This window comes from Monodelphis domestica, chromosome 4, assembly GCF_027887165.1.
Source record: "Monodelphis domestica isolate mMonDom1 chromosome 4, mMonDom1.pri, whole genome shotgun sequence".
NCBI classification, from domain to species: Eukaryota; Metazoa; Chordata; class Mammalia; order Didelphimorphia; family Didelphidae; genus Monodelphis; species Monodelphis domestica.
In genome coordinates, this window is record NC_077230.1 from 45,693,372 (window position 1) to 45,709,387 (window position 16,016).

At 37.7% G+C, this 16,016-nt stretch overlaps 1 protein-coding gene across 2 annotated transcripts; it reads left to right on the forward strand.

Annotated features, from left to right (window-relative positions):
* Positions 1-607: 607 nt before the first annotated feature.
* PRDX4 (peroxiredoxin 4) lies at positions 608-15,531 on the forward strand. Of its 2 annotated transcripts, XM_007493422.3 has the most exons (8): positions 810-1,298; positions 4,286-4,403; positions 6,739-6,855; positions 8,150-8,272; positions 10,919-11,049; positions 12,626-12,660; positions 14,293-14,339; positions 15,417-15,531. In XM_007493422.3, exons 1-8 carry the CDS (start codon positions 1,034-1,036, stop codon positions 15,418-15,420), a joined length of 840 nt encoding a protein of 279 aa, XP_007493484.1. In that variant the 5' UTR covers positions 810-1,033; the 3' UTR covers positions 15,421-15,531. The 2 variants fall into 2 exon arrangements, with proteins under 2 accessions (XP_001366408.1, XP_007493484.1); XM_001366371.4 differs by lacking the exon at positions 14,293-14,339 and having other exon boundaries at positions 608-1,298.
* Positions 15,532-16,016: the final 485 nt, after the last annotated feature.

Sequence of the window (16,016 nt, forward strand, 5' to 3'; positions counted from 1 at the left end):
GGGCCATGGGGCAACTAAGTAGTGTAAAGCACCAAGCCTGGAGGCAGAAGGATCTGAGTTTAAATCCAGCCTCTTGGCACTTATTAGTAGTGACCCTAGGCAAGTCACTTCACCCTGTTTGCCTCAGTTTCCTCATCCATAAAATGAGCCGGAGAAGGACATAGCAAACCACTCCAGTATTGTTGCTAAGAAAACCCCCAATGGGGTCAGGAAGAGGCAGACAATTCGGTGGATGGGGGACTAACTGAAGTTAGGAAGGCCTTAAACACTTCCCAGCAGTGTCACTTAACTCTCATTTGTAAAATGAGGAGAATAGCACCTTCACACACCCAGGGTTAAGGATCAAAAAAGCACTTGCAAACCTTACCGTGCTGTACCAATATTACTATCATTAGTAATATAATTCTACCCGTCTGGCTCGAGGTTAGTCACTTAATTAATTAATAAGGCTCCCCAGCCGTACATAAACAGGCTGGTCTGGACGGGCTCTGAAGAGCCCGCCAACTTTGGTTCTATGCGAATTGGAAAACAAAGCCAGGAGAATGGCAACGGATCCCGCGCAACGCGAGGAGTAAGGGGAAAGCCTTGGACTTGGAGCATTTGTGTCTGGAAGAGGAGCGGGATGGCAGGGCCTCTGTCACGAAAACGTTATTGAGCGCCTACTACGCACCAAGCTAAAGCTGAGCGTCCGGCTCGCTACCGGCCACGACCTTTCACCTTGGCCCAGCCAGGCTCCAGGATCCCACTGTGGGGGATTGGAGGGCAGAGTAGGTGGGGACGCGGGGTACCGGGAACACGCCTTCCAGGCACTGACACGTCGTTCCGACGCGGCGGCCGTGCAGCGGTCCCCGCCCCTTTCCTTTATCCTTTCCCGGGCTGCCGGGCCAGCAGCAGCTGCAGTCCAGCCTCAGAGCTCCCAGCGGGAGACTCCCGCGCTCACTGCCGGCCGAGCGCCCTCCGTGAGGGACCGCCCGATTGCGCGCGCACCTTGAGAGCAGCGGACTGAAGTGCAGAGCTGCAACCCCGTGTGGCCATGGAGGTCGTGGGCCAGCCCCATGGTCAGCGCGGCCGAGGCGTGGGGAAAGTCTCGGGGACTGTCGCGCAGCTGCTGCTGGGCCTGCTGCTGCTGCTGCAGGCCGCGGCCGTGCTGGGTAAGGCAGCCGAGGAACCGGCGGAGCATCAGCGGCCCCGGGCCCCCGACGGCGAGTGCCACTTCTACGCTGGGGGCCAAGTGTACCCCGGGGAGGCGTCCCGCGTACCGGTCACGGATCACTCTCTGCACCTCAGCAAGGCCAAGAGTAGGTGCTGCCCCTGGGGGGCACGTGGGAGCCAGAGGCGAGGGGAGGGGCGGCCCCCCCCAAAAAAACCACAGGACAACCTGGTGGGGCGAGGCCAGGATTTGGGGAAGCGCCGAGGATGTTGCGTCAAGCGAAGCACTTCCTTAATGAGCCCACCGCGGGCCCGGATTAGCGCTACTTCACTGTCCCCAAAAGCATGGGGCCCCTGCGGGCGCTGGTTCGGTCCTCGAGGCTGTTTGGTGCCCCCGTCTCAGGCTTATTTAGCCCATTCTCATATGGGAGGACCAAGAACACGAGGGTGAGGAGGCTAAAGACTAGGGACTGATCCAGGTTCTGGACAAGTTTTAACCCAGAACATCAGTTTCTCCATCTGCAAAATGAAGGGAGTAGACTAGTTGGCCTTTAAATTCCAATCCAGTTGTAAATCTGTAATATTGTGAGAAGATAGTGATGATGAATAATTGTTTATTCAGGGTGAAATAAAATGGTTGGCTAAGCGTCTACCTCTGTTTCCCCAACTGCAGAAAAATGGGGTTGGTCTAGATGTCTAGATTACCTAAAAGTTCCAAACACATGGTTCTAGTTTTATTGTTTAAAGTGAAATTAATTGATAGATAATTCATTCAAAGATTAGGTTAGCGTCTGACCGTTAGACTGAAAAGCAGGTTTTTTAAAGATAGATTCATTTCTTATTTTTATTAAAACCTGATAGGACAGCCTGTTAATTAGATTCCTTTCTAGACCCCAAACTTTAATGTTTCTTAGGGCTTTTTGGCGTTCCCCCAAACCATACGGTAATCCAGAGGGACCAGTGGAATAATAAATGGATTGGAGCAGCTGGTAATAACAAATTTAGGTTCATAAACCTTTGTACCCAGCCAGTTTGAACTTTTAACACTTTGCCTTTGTGGTTCATATAGAGAAGGACACGTCAGAATTTTACAAGATTCAAGCACTGAAAAAAGATAACATAACTCTTGCAGAGTTTAAAAGTGTAATACTCTGGGGGAAACTAAGAATAGTTTTTTATATTTTTTCAATACTAGTTTTATATCAGATATATATTTGTACTTAGCACAGTGCTGAAGGCACTTAACAGATCCTTGTGAATTGGTTAAAAATCCTGATTAAATTCCATGAGGACTGTATCTGAGAGGCACCTTTTTAGTTTAGAAAAGTCATGTGCCCTGTAATAGAAGAGAAATATTTGAGATAATTTGCAAACCTTAAAATCTAGTAGAAATGTAAACAGTTGTTATTACCACCACCAACTGGCTACATTCTCAAATTGCAGGAATAAATATGAGACAAATCTCCCACAACTGAAATAAATCCAAGAGTTAAAGTTGAGCTCCAATTTTGCTTTCTAAAAACTTTTATTTTCAAGTTATCGTGTATAATTCTTTATATATACATGCTTCCAGTGTTCAGTAATCCAGTACTCTGATGGACTATTGTGGCTTGGAGGTGATTCCCAAGAACTGTGCCAATAACCTGGTAATTTTTTGGCAGATGCTAATAAACTGGATAACTTTTAAGTATGGGCCCAAGTGATGGATGGGTTTTGTAATTCTCTTGTCTGAAGACAAGTCCAGCTAAATTCAGAGATATCACCAGTTTTTCTGGGGAATCATTTTTTTAGCCATAGTAACTTTCAAGGAAAATATATTATTGAAGGAATGCTATCTGCAGTGAAGGGAATTCCCACATCAATAGAACTAAAAATTTTTTATAAGCCTTCTATATCATATCTATCATATATAATCAGTCATTGAACAAACAAAATGCTTGTATATTTATAAGTAAGGATTCTATTTTGAAAAAATTATTCTGGTACTTCTGAATTACTGTAATTTCCAAATCTTAATTGATTTTCTCTATCCTAGCAAGGTACTTCGAAATGTTTATGGCAACTAGGTATTAACAACAAAAACAAAAAAAAATTTACACCACCATGTGAGTTCTCATGAAAACAAAGTTTCCTTTTTGCCTGAAAGTACATTTTTACTTATATATTTGCTTTATTTCTGAATTAACAAATTTAACAAATTTAGGCTTCAAAGAACTGTATGGCATTCAATTCATATACTATGCATTTAACTTTGCCTTGAAATGTTGTGTAAATGCTTGGAAAGTGTTTCTAAGTAATGATGAAATCAGAACTCTGACACTGCAAAAATCAAAACTTTCTGAACAAAACTTGATTTTTTTTTCTCTTTTCTTTCAACACTTAGGTAATTTGAGTTAATCACTTATGAGCATTTCCATATTTTGATTCCGAAAGACTCCTTATTTCTATCATTTATAATAGTATTGGATCTTTTATAATAGTAATTATTAATGTGTTTGATCATTTCTAACTAATCCTTTTGATACTCGGGGATCTTTTTGGGCACAAAACATAAAATTCAGTTCAAATATTTTATTTGATTCTTTTCATCTATCCTTGAAACTTCTTTGGGAGATTTTGTCAAATAGGTAGAGTAGGAAGAATAGGTCAAAAACTAGCTTCTTAGCTAAACTTCTTTCTAATCATGCACCTTTTTAGTGGAATTTGCTGAATACCCACCAAATGAGGTGCTTTACTGAAGATATAATCTCTGTTTTCCAGGAATTTCAGGAAACCATCTTTGTCATTCATTGCTCCTCTGAAGCCAAACAGATGCTAATCATCTTCATTATTGGTTTTAGTGCAGTCTTAACTTGATAAGTGGTATCAAGATTTAACAGGAATTACAGATTTTTTTAGCCAGAAATCTCTTTGGACCTAGGAGCCATCTTCCTAAAAGAGAGGCATTTGAAACCTATCACCAGGTCTTTAGCAACTCTGTAAACCTTGTTTTGTGTTAAAGAGTTCTTTAGCAAGAAAGACAATTTCCTAAGAAATAGCCTAGGGCATTTTCAAAAAATAATCCAGCAACCTTCTAAGTGTGATCTAACCGGTCTGATTAACAATGTGCAATTTCTCTCTCTCTTTTTTTTTTAAGTTTCTAAGTCAGCTCCTTATTGGGAAGGAACAGCTGTGATAAATGGAGAATTTAAAGAGCTCAAATTAACTGATTATAGAGGAAAATATTTGGTTTTCTTCTTCTATCCTCTTGACTTGTAAGTATGACTCTCCATAGTACTATACATTAAACGTTCATTTAATTAGTATCTAACAAAGCAGAACTTTAAATTAACCACAGAGTTTTCTAAACATTCAGCTTTTAGAAATTATGCAAACTCGTATGAGAAATTTTGTCCAAAAAATAGCTTTCAGAATATATCCCAGGTTTAGTACACATTAATTCCAATCTCCTATACTTTCTTTAACTACTGTAATTATATTTAAATTACTAAAAGACTTGTAGTATAGGGGAAAGTGATTATTGGGGCTTAGAGTCTGGAGGGAGGTTTGGTTTTGAATTTCATTTTTGACAAGCTATGTAGCGTGAGTAACTTAGTTGAGCTTTAGTTTTCTCCTAGGGAGTATGCTTAAGTGTGATGTTTACAAATTTTAAGAAAGTAAAAGTAGGGGGCAGGTGGGTAGCTCAATGGATTGAGAGCCAGGCCTAGAGATGGGAGGTCCTAGGTTCAAATGTGACCCTGGGCAAGTCACTTGACCCTCATTGCCTAGAAAGAGAGAGAAAGAGACCATCCACCAATCTGGAATGAGGGATTGTTTGCATCCATATCCAAATTACAATTTGCTAAATCTAGGATGCCAAAAAAGGAAATAGAAAAACATTTCCAGTTTTGTCTGCCACAAATTATTGTTACTGTTTCATTAGAACTAGCTTGAAACTTATGGTGTAAGATTACTGAGAGGCTACACAAGCCAATTTCCATCAGTTCTTAAGATTCCTCCAAATTGAGAGGACTTTAAAGTCTAGATAATTAATAAAATAAATCAAACCCCAAATTGTAGCAATTGCCAATTATTTTAAAACCCTTACCTTCCATCTTAAAATCAATACTGTGTGTTTGGTTCTAAGGGAGAAGAGTGGTAAGAGCTAGGCAATGGAGGTCAAGTGACTTGCCCAGGGTCACACAGCTGGAGTGTCTGGGGCCAGATTTGAACCTAGGACCTCCCATCTCTAGGCCTGGCTCTCAATCCACTGAGCTACCCAGCTGCCCCCGAAATTGCCAAATTTTGAGATGTAGATGATCTGAAAAATTAGCAATCAGGCTCTCCTGTTAGAGTTAACTCCAGTAACCCCCTACATATAGATAAAATAGAACGATTAGAATTTCTAGTAGTGAGAAAACTGGGCTGTAAGGGCAAAAAATATGTGGATTGATAAAACAGAATTTTTAAAAATATAGCCCAAAGCAATTGAAAATTCGTTTTCAATTCTAATTTTAAAACAATTCAGTAAAAAACAAATATTATTCTGCAAGCATAAAGTACTGTCAACTCTCCCATTCCAGATCCATATACAAAATAGATTCCTGAGATTCTGTTCCAGTAGCTAAGTTTTATATCTTTTGACAAAGAGATGAAATGTCAGGACACCCAGCAATCCACCAGGAACAGAACGATTGATATAGGACTTTGTTCTGCCATTATTTTTTATTTATCTCCTCTGAATCAGTTAGGAGAATTTGCCTGAGAACCTGAAGTGTTAGAAAACCCAAATTGAGTGAAAGAAGCGATAACATTTGCCCTACTTCTCAATATGTCTCCCAGTAAAAAGAGAAATAGCTTTTGGGGAAGATACAGGAATATAAAAACTAAACTACTTGGAAGTTGGATAATTTCCTTGCAATAGTCAATAAACATTAAGTTCCAAGCACAGTGTTAATGGCTAGAGATACAAAGAAAAGGACTGCCCTTGCTTTCAATGAGATCATAATCTAATAGTGGAGATGGTTTGCCAATAACTATTTAAAAACAAGCTATATACAAGATAAATTAGGAAATAATTAGCAGAGAGGACGGTGGCATTAAGAGGGATTGGGAAAAGCTTCTATAGAATGTGGAATTTTAGCTGAGACTTGAAGGAAATTTAGAGGCAGAATTGAGGAGGGAAAGCATTCTGTGCTGGGGGATAGCCAGTGCAAATACCCAGTCAGGATAGAGTGGCTCCTTGAAAGGAGAGCAAGGAGACCAGTGTCACTGGATCACAGAGTAGTGAATAGGGAGAAAGGGTACAGAAGACTGAAATTAGTTCTAGGATTCTAATAGGAAATGGGTCCATTGGTGATCTCTTAATTATAGTTCTAGTACATACAAGTTTTAAATTTACCTGGGAATCATCTATCACTAAACTACAATTGATCAAGTTTCTCTTCTAAATTGATTACTGCATCATAATTCAATATATGAAATGTTTTTAATGTATGTTACATCTATGAGAATCTAAAGGTTATTTTGAAGAAAGATGGAAATTATTTTGGTACTAAAAATAACAAATAACCCAAGAAAACTGAATTGCTTATTCTTTGTGACTTTCAGCACTTTTGTGTGTCCAACTGAAATTATCGCTTTTGGTGACCGAATTGAAGAATTCAGAGCTATAAATACTGAAGTGGTTGCATGCTCAGTCGATTCACAGTTTACTCATTTAGCATGGTATGTGACTTCCTTTACATATGTTAACTGGGGAAAAAAAACACAAAATAAATTGTAGTTTGAGTTCCCTTACTACAATAAAAAATGTACTTAATATGAGAACATTCAGTAATGGATTTGTTTTTTAAGAGGAAAATGAACTGTTGTTCCAATCAAATTAAAATACGAATGCTCAAGAAAACTATTAACTTTAAAATTGAAGTAAAAGTAAATTAAATGCAAAAATTATGAAAAGATGTCATTTATATTCATGGACATAGCCAATGTGGAATTTGTTTGGCTCAACTGTGTGTTTATTACATATACCTTCTTTTCCTTTTTTCAGTGGAGGGAAGAAAAGAAATTTATTTAATTAATTTTTTGAAAAAGAAAAAGGCAAGAGGAAAAAACTTTTAAGTTTTGAAATTGTGTCTATATTTGATTTGTGACCTTGAGCTGAGAGAAAATAAAATCTTTGAAATAGATTATTTTATTGACAAACTTTATTAGGGAGGCAGAATGATGTACTGGATACAATCTTTGATTATCTAGTAGAAGCAATATCATGTTGGGGAAAGACATCTTGAACTTTAAATATTGATCTTTTAAAAGCCATCAATCTCCATATCTGCACTTCAGTTTTATATAAAGATGAGACTAGGTTCAAATCTGGCCTCAGGCACTTCCTGGGTGTGTGACCCTGGGCAAGTCACTTAACCCCAATTGCCTAGTATTTAGTATTGATTCTAACACAGAAAGCAAGAATTAAAAAAAGGAAAAGAGACTGGGGTTCAGTACCTCTTTAGCCCTTAGTACCAACTGTGGGTCTAAGCAAGGTCCATAGACCCCCAGAACTGAAAATTGATTTGGGAGTAAGGAAATCTGGACTTAACTGGGCAGGTCTTTTCCCTTGGATGGGCCTGCCCATCTTTAATTGAGAATGAAAATAGTACTTGAGTTACCAACCCTATAGGATGTTTTTTAGAAAATGTTTTGTAAACTAAAAATGCTTCGCAAAAGAGCTAGGTTTGCCAGAAAACATTTGATGAACCAAAATACAGGTATGTAGCAATGGTTTGTCATTAAAGATGAGCAGAAGGAACTACTCTGTTGAAGTGACCCGGTTCAATTTTAACAGTAAAGACATAGGAAATTATGGGTAATCAAGTTTTAAAAGTCTTTGATATGTTTTTTACTTTGTTGCATATAAAATAGAGATAATTCTAAACTCAGAAATCTTGTGTAGGTTTAGCTATTTTTAGCTACTAAGAATCATAATCTCTAAGAAATATACACTTGATTTTTTTTTTTAAAGGATAAATACCCCTCGGAAACAAGGAGGCCTTGGGCCAATGAAAATTCCACTTCTTTCAGATTTAACACACCAAATTTCAAAGGATTATGGAGTTTATCTGGAGGACTCGGGTCATACTCTTAGGTATTTCCTAATGTATTTACCACTCTACTTTTCTTTAAATGAATTTTCTTTGGTTTAATAAAGTTTGTTCAGAAAAACAATTATTTAGCTCTGCAAGACTAATATAGATACTCTAATATTGTTAAATGAATGTAATATTAATAAATGTATTATACATTATAGTCGTGTAGATATATATTTAGTATATTTTCAAATGAGCAATTTCAATACATTACAGGTGAATAGACATACTGTATGTTGGAATGTACTATATGTGTGTGTGCATATATATAGATATACACATACTTACATATAATATCCTGAAATATGCACTGAAAACATCATTGGAATGAGTGAAAATTTAAAAATATATTTCATTGAACAATTTTGACTAGGGCTATAATGTTAAATTAGAGAATTTTATTTAAAAATCCTTTGAAAAGTTAGCATTAAATAGGTAACAGTCTTCTAAAGAACTTAATTGAATTTGTAGGTAGAAAATATTTTTGAGCTGTGCTTTACAGTGCCAATAATCCCAGATAACTAACTTTGCTAGGAGGGATTGTGCCAGTTTTAAAGTCAGCTTCTTTTTCCTTAATTTTATCACTATAACAAGTTTTCTGAATTGAGCTGCTTGAGCCAATGGTGTCTTCCATTATAGGAAAATGATAATAATTCTACCACTCATAGTACAAATTGCTTATCATATAAATATTAATGGATTTTTATCTCATTTCTCCTGCCCTATGAGTGTTCTAAATTGTTCAGGGTACAATCTATATAAGGCCAGTACATATCATATGACTTTATCCTTATTAGTAAGTACAGTCTTCTGTCCAAATGAATTTTCACCTATTATGAACATAAATATAGAGGAACACTGAAGCAGGGAAACTGAAATTTTAAAAGATGGTAATTTAATAAGTCACTTTTTAAATTATCTGTCTCAGTTTCCTCATCTGTAAAATGGGGATAATAATAGCACTTACTTCCCAGGGTGATTGTAAGGCTAAAATGAAATTAATCTTTGCAAATTTTAAAAGTGTTATATAAAAGCTAGCTATATTATTATAATTAATGACTCCTCTTCCTATTCTGATGCCTCATTCTGGTGTAGTGGGTACCCTGGGTTCTCCAAAATTATCACAGCAGAGGACAAGCTTTTGCAGAAAAAATTTGAATACAGTCCTAATGATGGCCTGGGTATCTGTCTGAGGATTATCCCAGCTAAGTCAATCATATGGTAATGAATATTCTAGCCACAGTAACTCTTAAACACTCTGGAGGAGTTGAAATTCTACTTCATTGGAAGGAAACCTGTACTAATAAAATTATATATTCTTGAAGCATCAATTAATGGTAAACTAAATAGAAAAATATTAAGATCAAGAAAGTGGAGTGATGCTCAGAACTCATTCTTACCTTCATGTGCTACTTGGTTTCACTCCAGTCAGTCTCCAGGCCTTTGCATTGACTGCCCCCATGCTTGGAATGCTCCCCCTCTTGATATCCCCGATTTCTTTCATGATTCAACTCAAATGTCATGTTCTGCAGGAGACCTTTCCTGTGGGTCTTGATCAGTGACACATGTTAAACCCAATGGAATTGTGTGTCAGATATGGGAGGGAAAGAACATGAGTCTTGTAACCCTGGGAAAATATTCTAAATCATATAATTAAAATAAATGTTTTTTTAAAAAGACCTTTCCTAGGCCTTCTAACCACTAGTCTTCTTCCCTAAACTTCTATTTTGTATGTATCTCATATATTATTTGTAACCTATTTTTGTGCCTATTAGAAAGCTAAGGCTATTGAGTTTTAGCTGTTCTTGGTATCCCCAGCATTGGACCTGGCTCAGAGTATGTCCTTAACAAATGGTTCATTGATTAGCAATTGATCTGTGTAATGATGATAATTAAGTCTATGCCAGTTGCTGAGGCCACTGAAAGTGTAAGAGGGAAAAGGCTGCCTCGGTCAGAAGTCTTTGGGAACACCCAAAGTTAGAGAAAGTGCCCTGGTTGATGAGCTAGCAGAGGAGCCTGAGATGGACCAGTCAGACAGGTCAGAAGAGAACCAAGAGAGAATGTTGTCATGAAATCCTAGAGGATCGGAGTATACAAGAAGAGGTCAGGGCAGAAAAGACTAGAGATGCGCTCATTAGAGAAATGTTCACTTTGAAGAGAGCAATTTTAGTTGAGAAGTGAAGTTGGAAGCACGATTACTAAGGGTTGATAGGCAAGTGAGGGAAGGAAGTTGGGGGCAATGAGTGGACAGTTTTTCTAGGAGTTTGGCCGGAAAAATAAAGAGAAAAATGATGCCATAGCTTGAAGCTACAGAAATGGGAGGGTCTATTGAAGGTTGAGAGACTTGTTTGAAGAGGGTAGGAAGAGACCCAGTAGATAAAATAAGCTCTTTTAAGGACAGGATATGTTTGGTTTTTGTCTTTGTTGTTGCAGTGGGTGCCTAGCACATAATTATGCTTAATGGGAGTTTGTCGATTGATTACTTAATAGAGAGAATAAAAAAACGGTAGGGCTTTTGTTTGCAATTAAAGTAGGAAGATCCAAGGGAATGTTTCCGATTCTGTGTCTGTGTCATCCTAGACATTAGAGCATTTACCCTCACTGAAAAAGAATCTGGTTTCTCTTAACTGCTTTTCAATTTTCAGGGGTCTTTTCATTATTGATGATAAAGGAATCCTCCGACAGATTACAATGAATGACCTTCCTGTTGGCCGATCAGTTGATGAAACTCTGCGTTTAGTCCAAGCATTCCAGTACACTGACAAACATGGAGAAGGTGACTTTCTTGTCTTTGCTGTTTTAGAGTTAGCAGCTATCACAGCCTTTTTGTTTATTAGTTTAAAGTGTAGCAATGTAGTTTCCTTTCTTGGGCTAAAATAAATTTCAATCTAGTAACTCCAATCTTCTGATTAAGTTGTAGCTCAAACCGAGAGTCAGCTCACTTGTCTTTGGGGACAAATTGAACTTATTTGTAAAATTCATTTAACAGAATAGTACTCATGTATTCTAATCTAACAAACTAGAGGAAAAAGCAAAAAAAATTGCTTAAAGGAAAGACTCCAAGTATTTAAATTGCATACAATTTAAAATTGGGTTACTCTCAAGATTTACTCAAAATAGTCATGCATTGTTGACTGTATTTTTCCATATTAGGTTCCTATAATTAAAGAATACCAGATTCTTACTATGTTTTAATGCAATACTCATTTGTATTTGCCTGTTCCCGTTTTTTTTTTTAAATATAGTCATCTCATTGAGTCTACTTGTTATGACAAATATTGGAAACCTATCATTAAGTCTTTTCTGGGGAGTTTTAATGGTGACCAAACTAAATGAAAATTTCAGGTTGTACAACTTCTATTACAGATTATGATTTCCTTAAAAGTAAAACTCAGCATCTGGGTCAGTATGCATTCCTTTTTTTTTTTTTAAACCCTTACCTTCCATCTTGGAGTCAATACTGTGTATTGGCTCCAAGGCAGAAGAGTGGTAAGGGCTAGGCAATGGGGGTTAAGTGACTTGCCCAGGGTCACACAGCTAGGAAGTGTCTGAGGGCAGATTTGAACCTAGGACCCCCGTCTCTAGGCCTAGTTCTCAACCCACTGAGCTACCCAGCTTCCCCCCCCCCCACATTCCTTTTTAAAAGTTAAAAGAGAAGGTCCTTTTTGTTTGTCTTTTAAATAGTTGTAAAAATCTCTTTGATGGACTAGTGAAATTTTCCATTAGGTACAAAGTGCTATTTTTAGGTGATTTGCATTTTAGTAAGAATGCTATATATATATATATATATATATATATATAAATAGAGTATGCTCAAGTCCCCTAAGAATTCTACTTTAATAAACTTTCTAACTAATATTTGAAACATTTAATTAATTTTGTTTTTTCATTGTAAATTTTTTTTTAACCCTTACCTTCCATCTTGGAGTCAATACTATGTATTGGCTCCAAGGCAGAAGAGTGGTAAGGGCTAGGCAATGGGGGTCAAGTGACTTGCCCAGGGTCACACAGCTGGGAAGTGTCTGAGGCCAGATTTGAACCTAGGACCTCCCATCTCTAGGCCTGGCTCTCAATCTACTGAGCTACCCATCTGCCCCCCATTGTAAATTTAACTAAACATAAATTGGCAAGCATGAAAGTAGGCCAGTTTTCTGCTGGCTATTTCAGCATCTTAAATTTCTTATTGAAGGAAAGCAATCTCACATAGAAATAGAATGCTCAGCCCCCTGGGATAATTCTAATGTAACTGTGTAGAAGTAGCATTCAGTTTTAACAATTTTTAAAAAGTAATTATTTAAAAAGGACTTTTTTTTTAAACTTATATTTTGCTTTTTTTTTTCTTACCCTGTTAGTCTGCCCTGCTGGTTGGAAACCTGGTAGTGAAACGGTAAGTTAAACTGATTTGGCATGGGAATAGAAGCAATATAGATGGGGAGGCAAAAACCAGCTAAACATAGAGTTTTGTTTCTCATGATGGCACCATCTTGATTTTGTTAATAAAGCAAACAATTCTTCACTGATGGACAAAAATATCAGAGAATAAACTTATTAAACCTCTACAGAGGGTAGTTAGAGCTAAAGGAAACAGAAAGCCAGTTTTGATATGGTAAATCTGAAAGCCAGGTAGGTGCTTTTTAGAACTAGGGAAGAAAATTATGGAGATATGGTATTGGGATAAATTAGAGAAACCCTCAGCTCCAAATGTGGACACAACTTGTTAAATGTAACACTGAGTGAAATTATTTTCAGTAGTCCAAAACCAGAAATAAAACATAACAAGCAGTTTCAAAATGAAAAAAAGTGAGTAAACCTGGTTTAGGTTACACCTAGGGTAAGACTTGGTAGCTTTACTCTTTGTTACCTTTTAAGGAAGAAGAGGCCCTAGAGGCAGGCCCTTTAATTAGAGCTACCTTGTAAATTTGAGGATAAACCTTTGGACAAAAGTAAAGTTGAGAATCACTACTTTGGACCAATTCCCCCATTTTACTGTTAAATTTTGACAATATTTTAGACCCTGTTTACAACCAATATCATTTCCCTATGGAATGGAACTCATGCTTGTTTATTACAGAAAATACCAATTTGCTAAGGTAGCATAGCTAGTTAGTGCCAGAGCTGGGACTAGAAATCCAGGTCTCCTGATACTCAGTGGCACTAATAATAATTCATGGCACACAAAGTAGATCTTAACAAAACCACTTGAGGCTAGTTTTCATTATGCCAATTCCTTCATAAATAGTAAAGCGCCATGGAGTCAGTGAAAATTGCTAATGAAATGCAAAAGGCATATTTTAATGTGTGCTCTTTAAGGTACAGAAATCATGTCTTGGTTTTGACTGACTTAATTGGAAATGGGATGGTAACATCTACATTATAACTAACAACGGCAAAAGACTCCTTAAACAACATGTTAACATTAAGGGAGATTTTATGATGTATTGGCATTTTTTTTTTAGTAAAAGGTTACTAAAATAAAATGAATAGAAATTGTCATTTGACATACAAATGGTTAACTTTGAATGCAGCTTGTCAGAAATTGCTGTCGTGAGCTAAGATCATATCAATAACTTCTGAGTTTCCAGCTTCTCAGGCATTGATATACTCATACTATATTTTAAAAATAATTATGATATATTCTAATAAATAAACTTTTTTATTCTTGAATTTACCTTTATTAAAAACTCTTACCTTCTGTCTTAGAATCAGTATTAGTTCCAAAACAGAAGAGGTAAAGGCTAGGTAATAGGGTTCAGTGACTTGCCCAGGGTCAGAAGTACTTATTTATTGGAAGGCTACTGTGTCCAAAGAATGCTGCTAGGTGCAGTGCTTTTTAGTTTGACAGCAATTTCAGATTTTAAGAATCACTGCCTCTTCTCACCCCCGAAATTCTAAATTAGTAGGATTTCAATGTGCCCATTAACATTTGAAATAATTCAGATCACTTAACCAGAAATGTGGTCTGGGAGGAAATTACTTAACATCTGTAGACATGCTCTTTCAATGTGCTTGATTTAATTAGATTAAACCTGAAGAAGCTCTGAGAGCCTGGTGGCCAAAAGAAGAGCTGTAAGTATATTGAGAGGATTTGTACACAGATGTTAACTTATTAAATGAATTATAAATTTGTCATTGGAGCATTTCAGATGGATAGATAAGAAGAAATGAGTATACTTGTTCTTTGCAAAATGTACGCATCTGCTGATAGTGTCTTTGTGCTCTCAACCAAGTCCCTTCAACTCTCTGGGCCTCCGTTTTTCATCAATAAAATGAAAGTTGGAACCAGCTCTAGGCCAATAATCCTTAGATTATATGTGAAAATACAGTTTAAATCATAGAAATAAACATAATTTTTTATAGACAAATGAAGAGCAACTGTTGAGCCAAATGGTTTTCAGATGTGAAGATAAATATATGTGCACATTCTCACTTTATGTAAATTTGCATTACATAAACTCGATTTTACGGAAAGACTTCTGAAAGAAATCCACATTCAAAAAAAAACCCGTTTATATTACCCTGCTCTCTCTTAATTCCTGCCCTCAGCTCTACACTCTGAGGCTTCTCACCCACCAAAAAATTTCCCTGGGACTGCAGGACCCCTCAGAGACTGCCACCCTTCACTCTCCTGCATGTCTGTCTTCTGTCTGCCTGTCCTGGCCCCCATGTGTCACCTGTCTTCTCCTGACTACCCACCTCAGGTTCTTCCTCAGTTCTGGCCAGAGCCCAGCCTCTCTGTATTCTCCCTCCTGTTATCTGTCTCCAGCCCCAACATTTCCTTGAACCCTGCACCAGTCTTTTTTTTTTCCTCTTGAGTTCCCCATAGATTTATTGTGTCTTCCTGAAAGGGCAACCTCAACCATGTGGGGCTGAGGAGGAAGCCTCACTTCCTGGGAGGAATTTGAAAAAGGAAGGCTCCAGAACTAGTTATGTAAAAAAAATGCTGGTGGAGAACCCCTAGGCCAGGATAAACTGTAAAGGCTGCCCCTCACCCCCCCCTTCTCCATTTTGTAGGCATATTTGCATTATATAAAAATCATAGAGGTCTGCAGACTGGTTCACTTACATAAAGTGGGAACTGTCTGTACTTTGGATATAATAGCATGCCTTCTGAATAAATTAATTATTTTCTTCTTTCTTATACAGATAATCCCAGATCCAGCTGGAAAACTGAAGTATTTTGATAAACAAAATTGAAATGTTTGCTCAGGTCATGTCTAGTTCAAAGGATACAAATAAAATTTTAGTGGTTTTGATACAACTTTGTGTTTGTAGTGATTGGGATTCCCCGTAGCAGGAAGAAAAAGAGGGGAGGTGATGCTGCAGCAGCACCAGGAAGCCCTGGTCCCGGCAGCCCAGAGGTATTTATACACCTGATACTATAAAAGCTCAAAGTGGACTGGACGGTACCATATCTCAGAGCTCACAATCTGTTCAGCATATGCAAAGGAAATATCCAAATGAGACACGTGCACCCCAAAAAGTGGTGTAGTGATGTACAGGGTAGCCCTCAAATATTTAATCATCCACCCATCTTTGAATGTAGCTATCCTTTGAGTACTTGTTGAGCCCCTTCCTACTTCAAATATCATTCAATCTGACATTTATTAAAGCCCTTGCTAAGTGCCAGAAATGCACAGGTGAGACCCAAAGTGAATCCAAGGCGTTTTGAGAAGGGGAGTACGTCAGCAGCTGAGGCAGAGGGATCAGGATAGACTCCATAGAGAAGGTGGCCCTTGACATGAG

Excerpts from the sequence above, each read along its gene's own strand:
- PRDX4 (XM_001366371.4), top strand. The coding sequence starts at position 1,034 with ATGGAGGTCGTGGGCCAGCCCCATGGTCAGCGCGGCCGAGGCGTGGGG. Across the intron at positions 1,299-4,285 it reads GCACCTCAGCAAGGCCAAGA|TTTCTAAGTCAGCTCCTTAT; the intron begins GTAGGTGCTGCC and ends TTTTTTTTTAAG. Across the intron at positions 12,661-15,416 it reads GGAAACCTGGTAGTGAAACG|ATAATCCCAGATCCAGCTGG; the intron begins GTAAGTTAAACT and ends TTTCTTATACAG.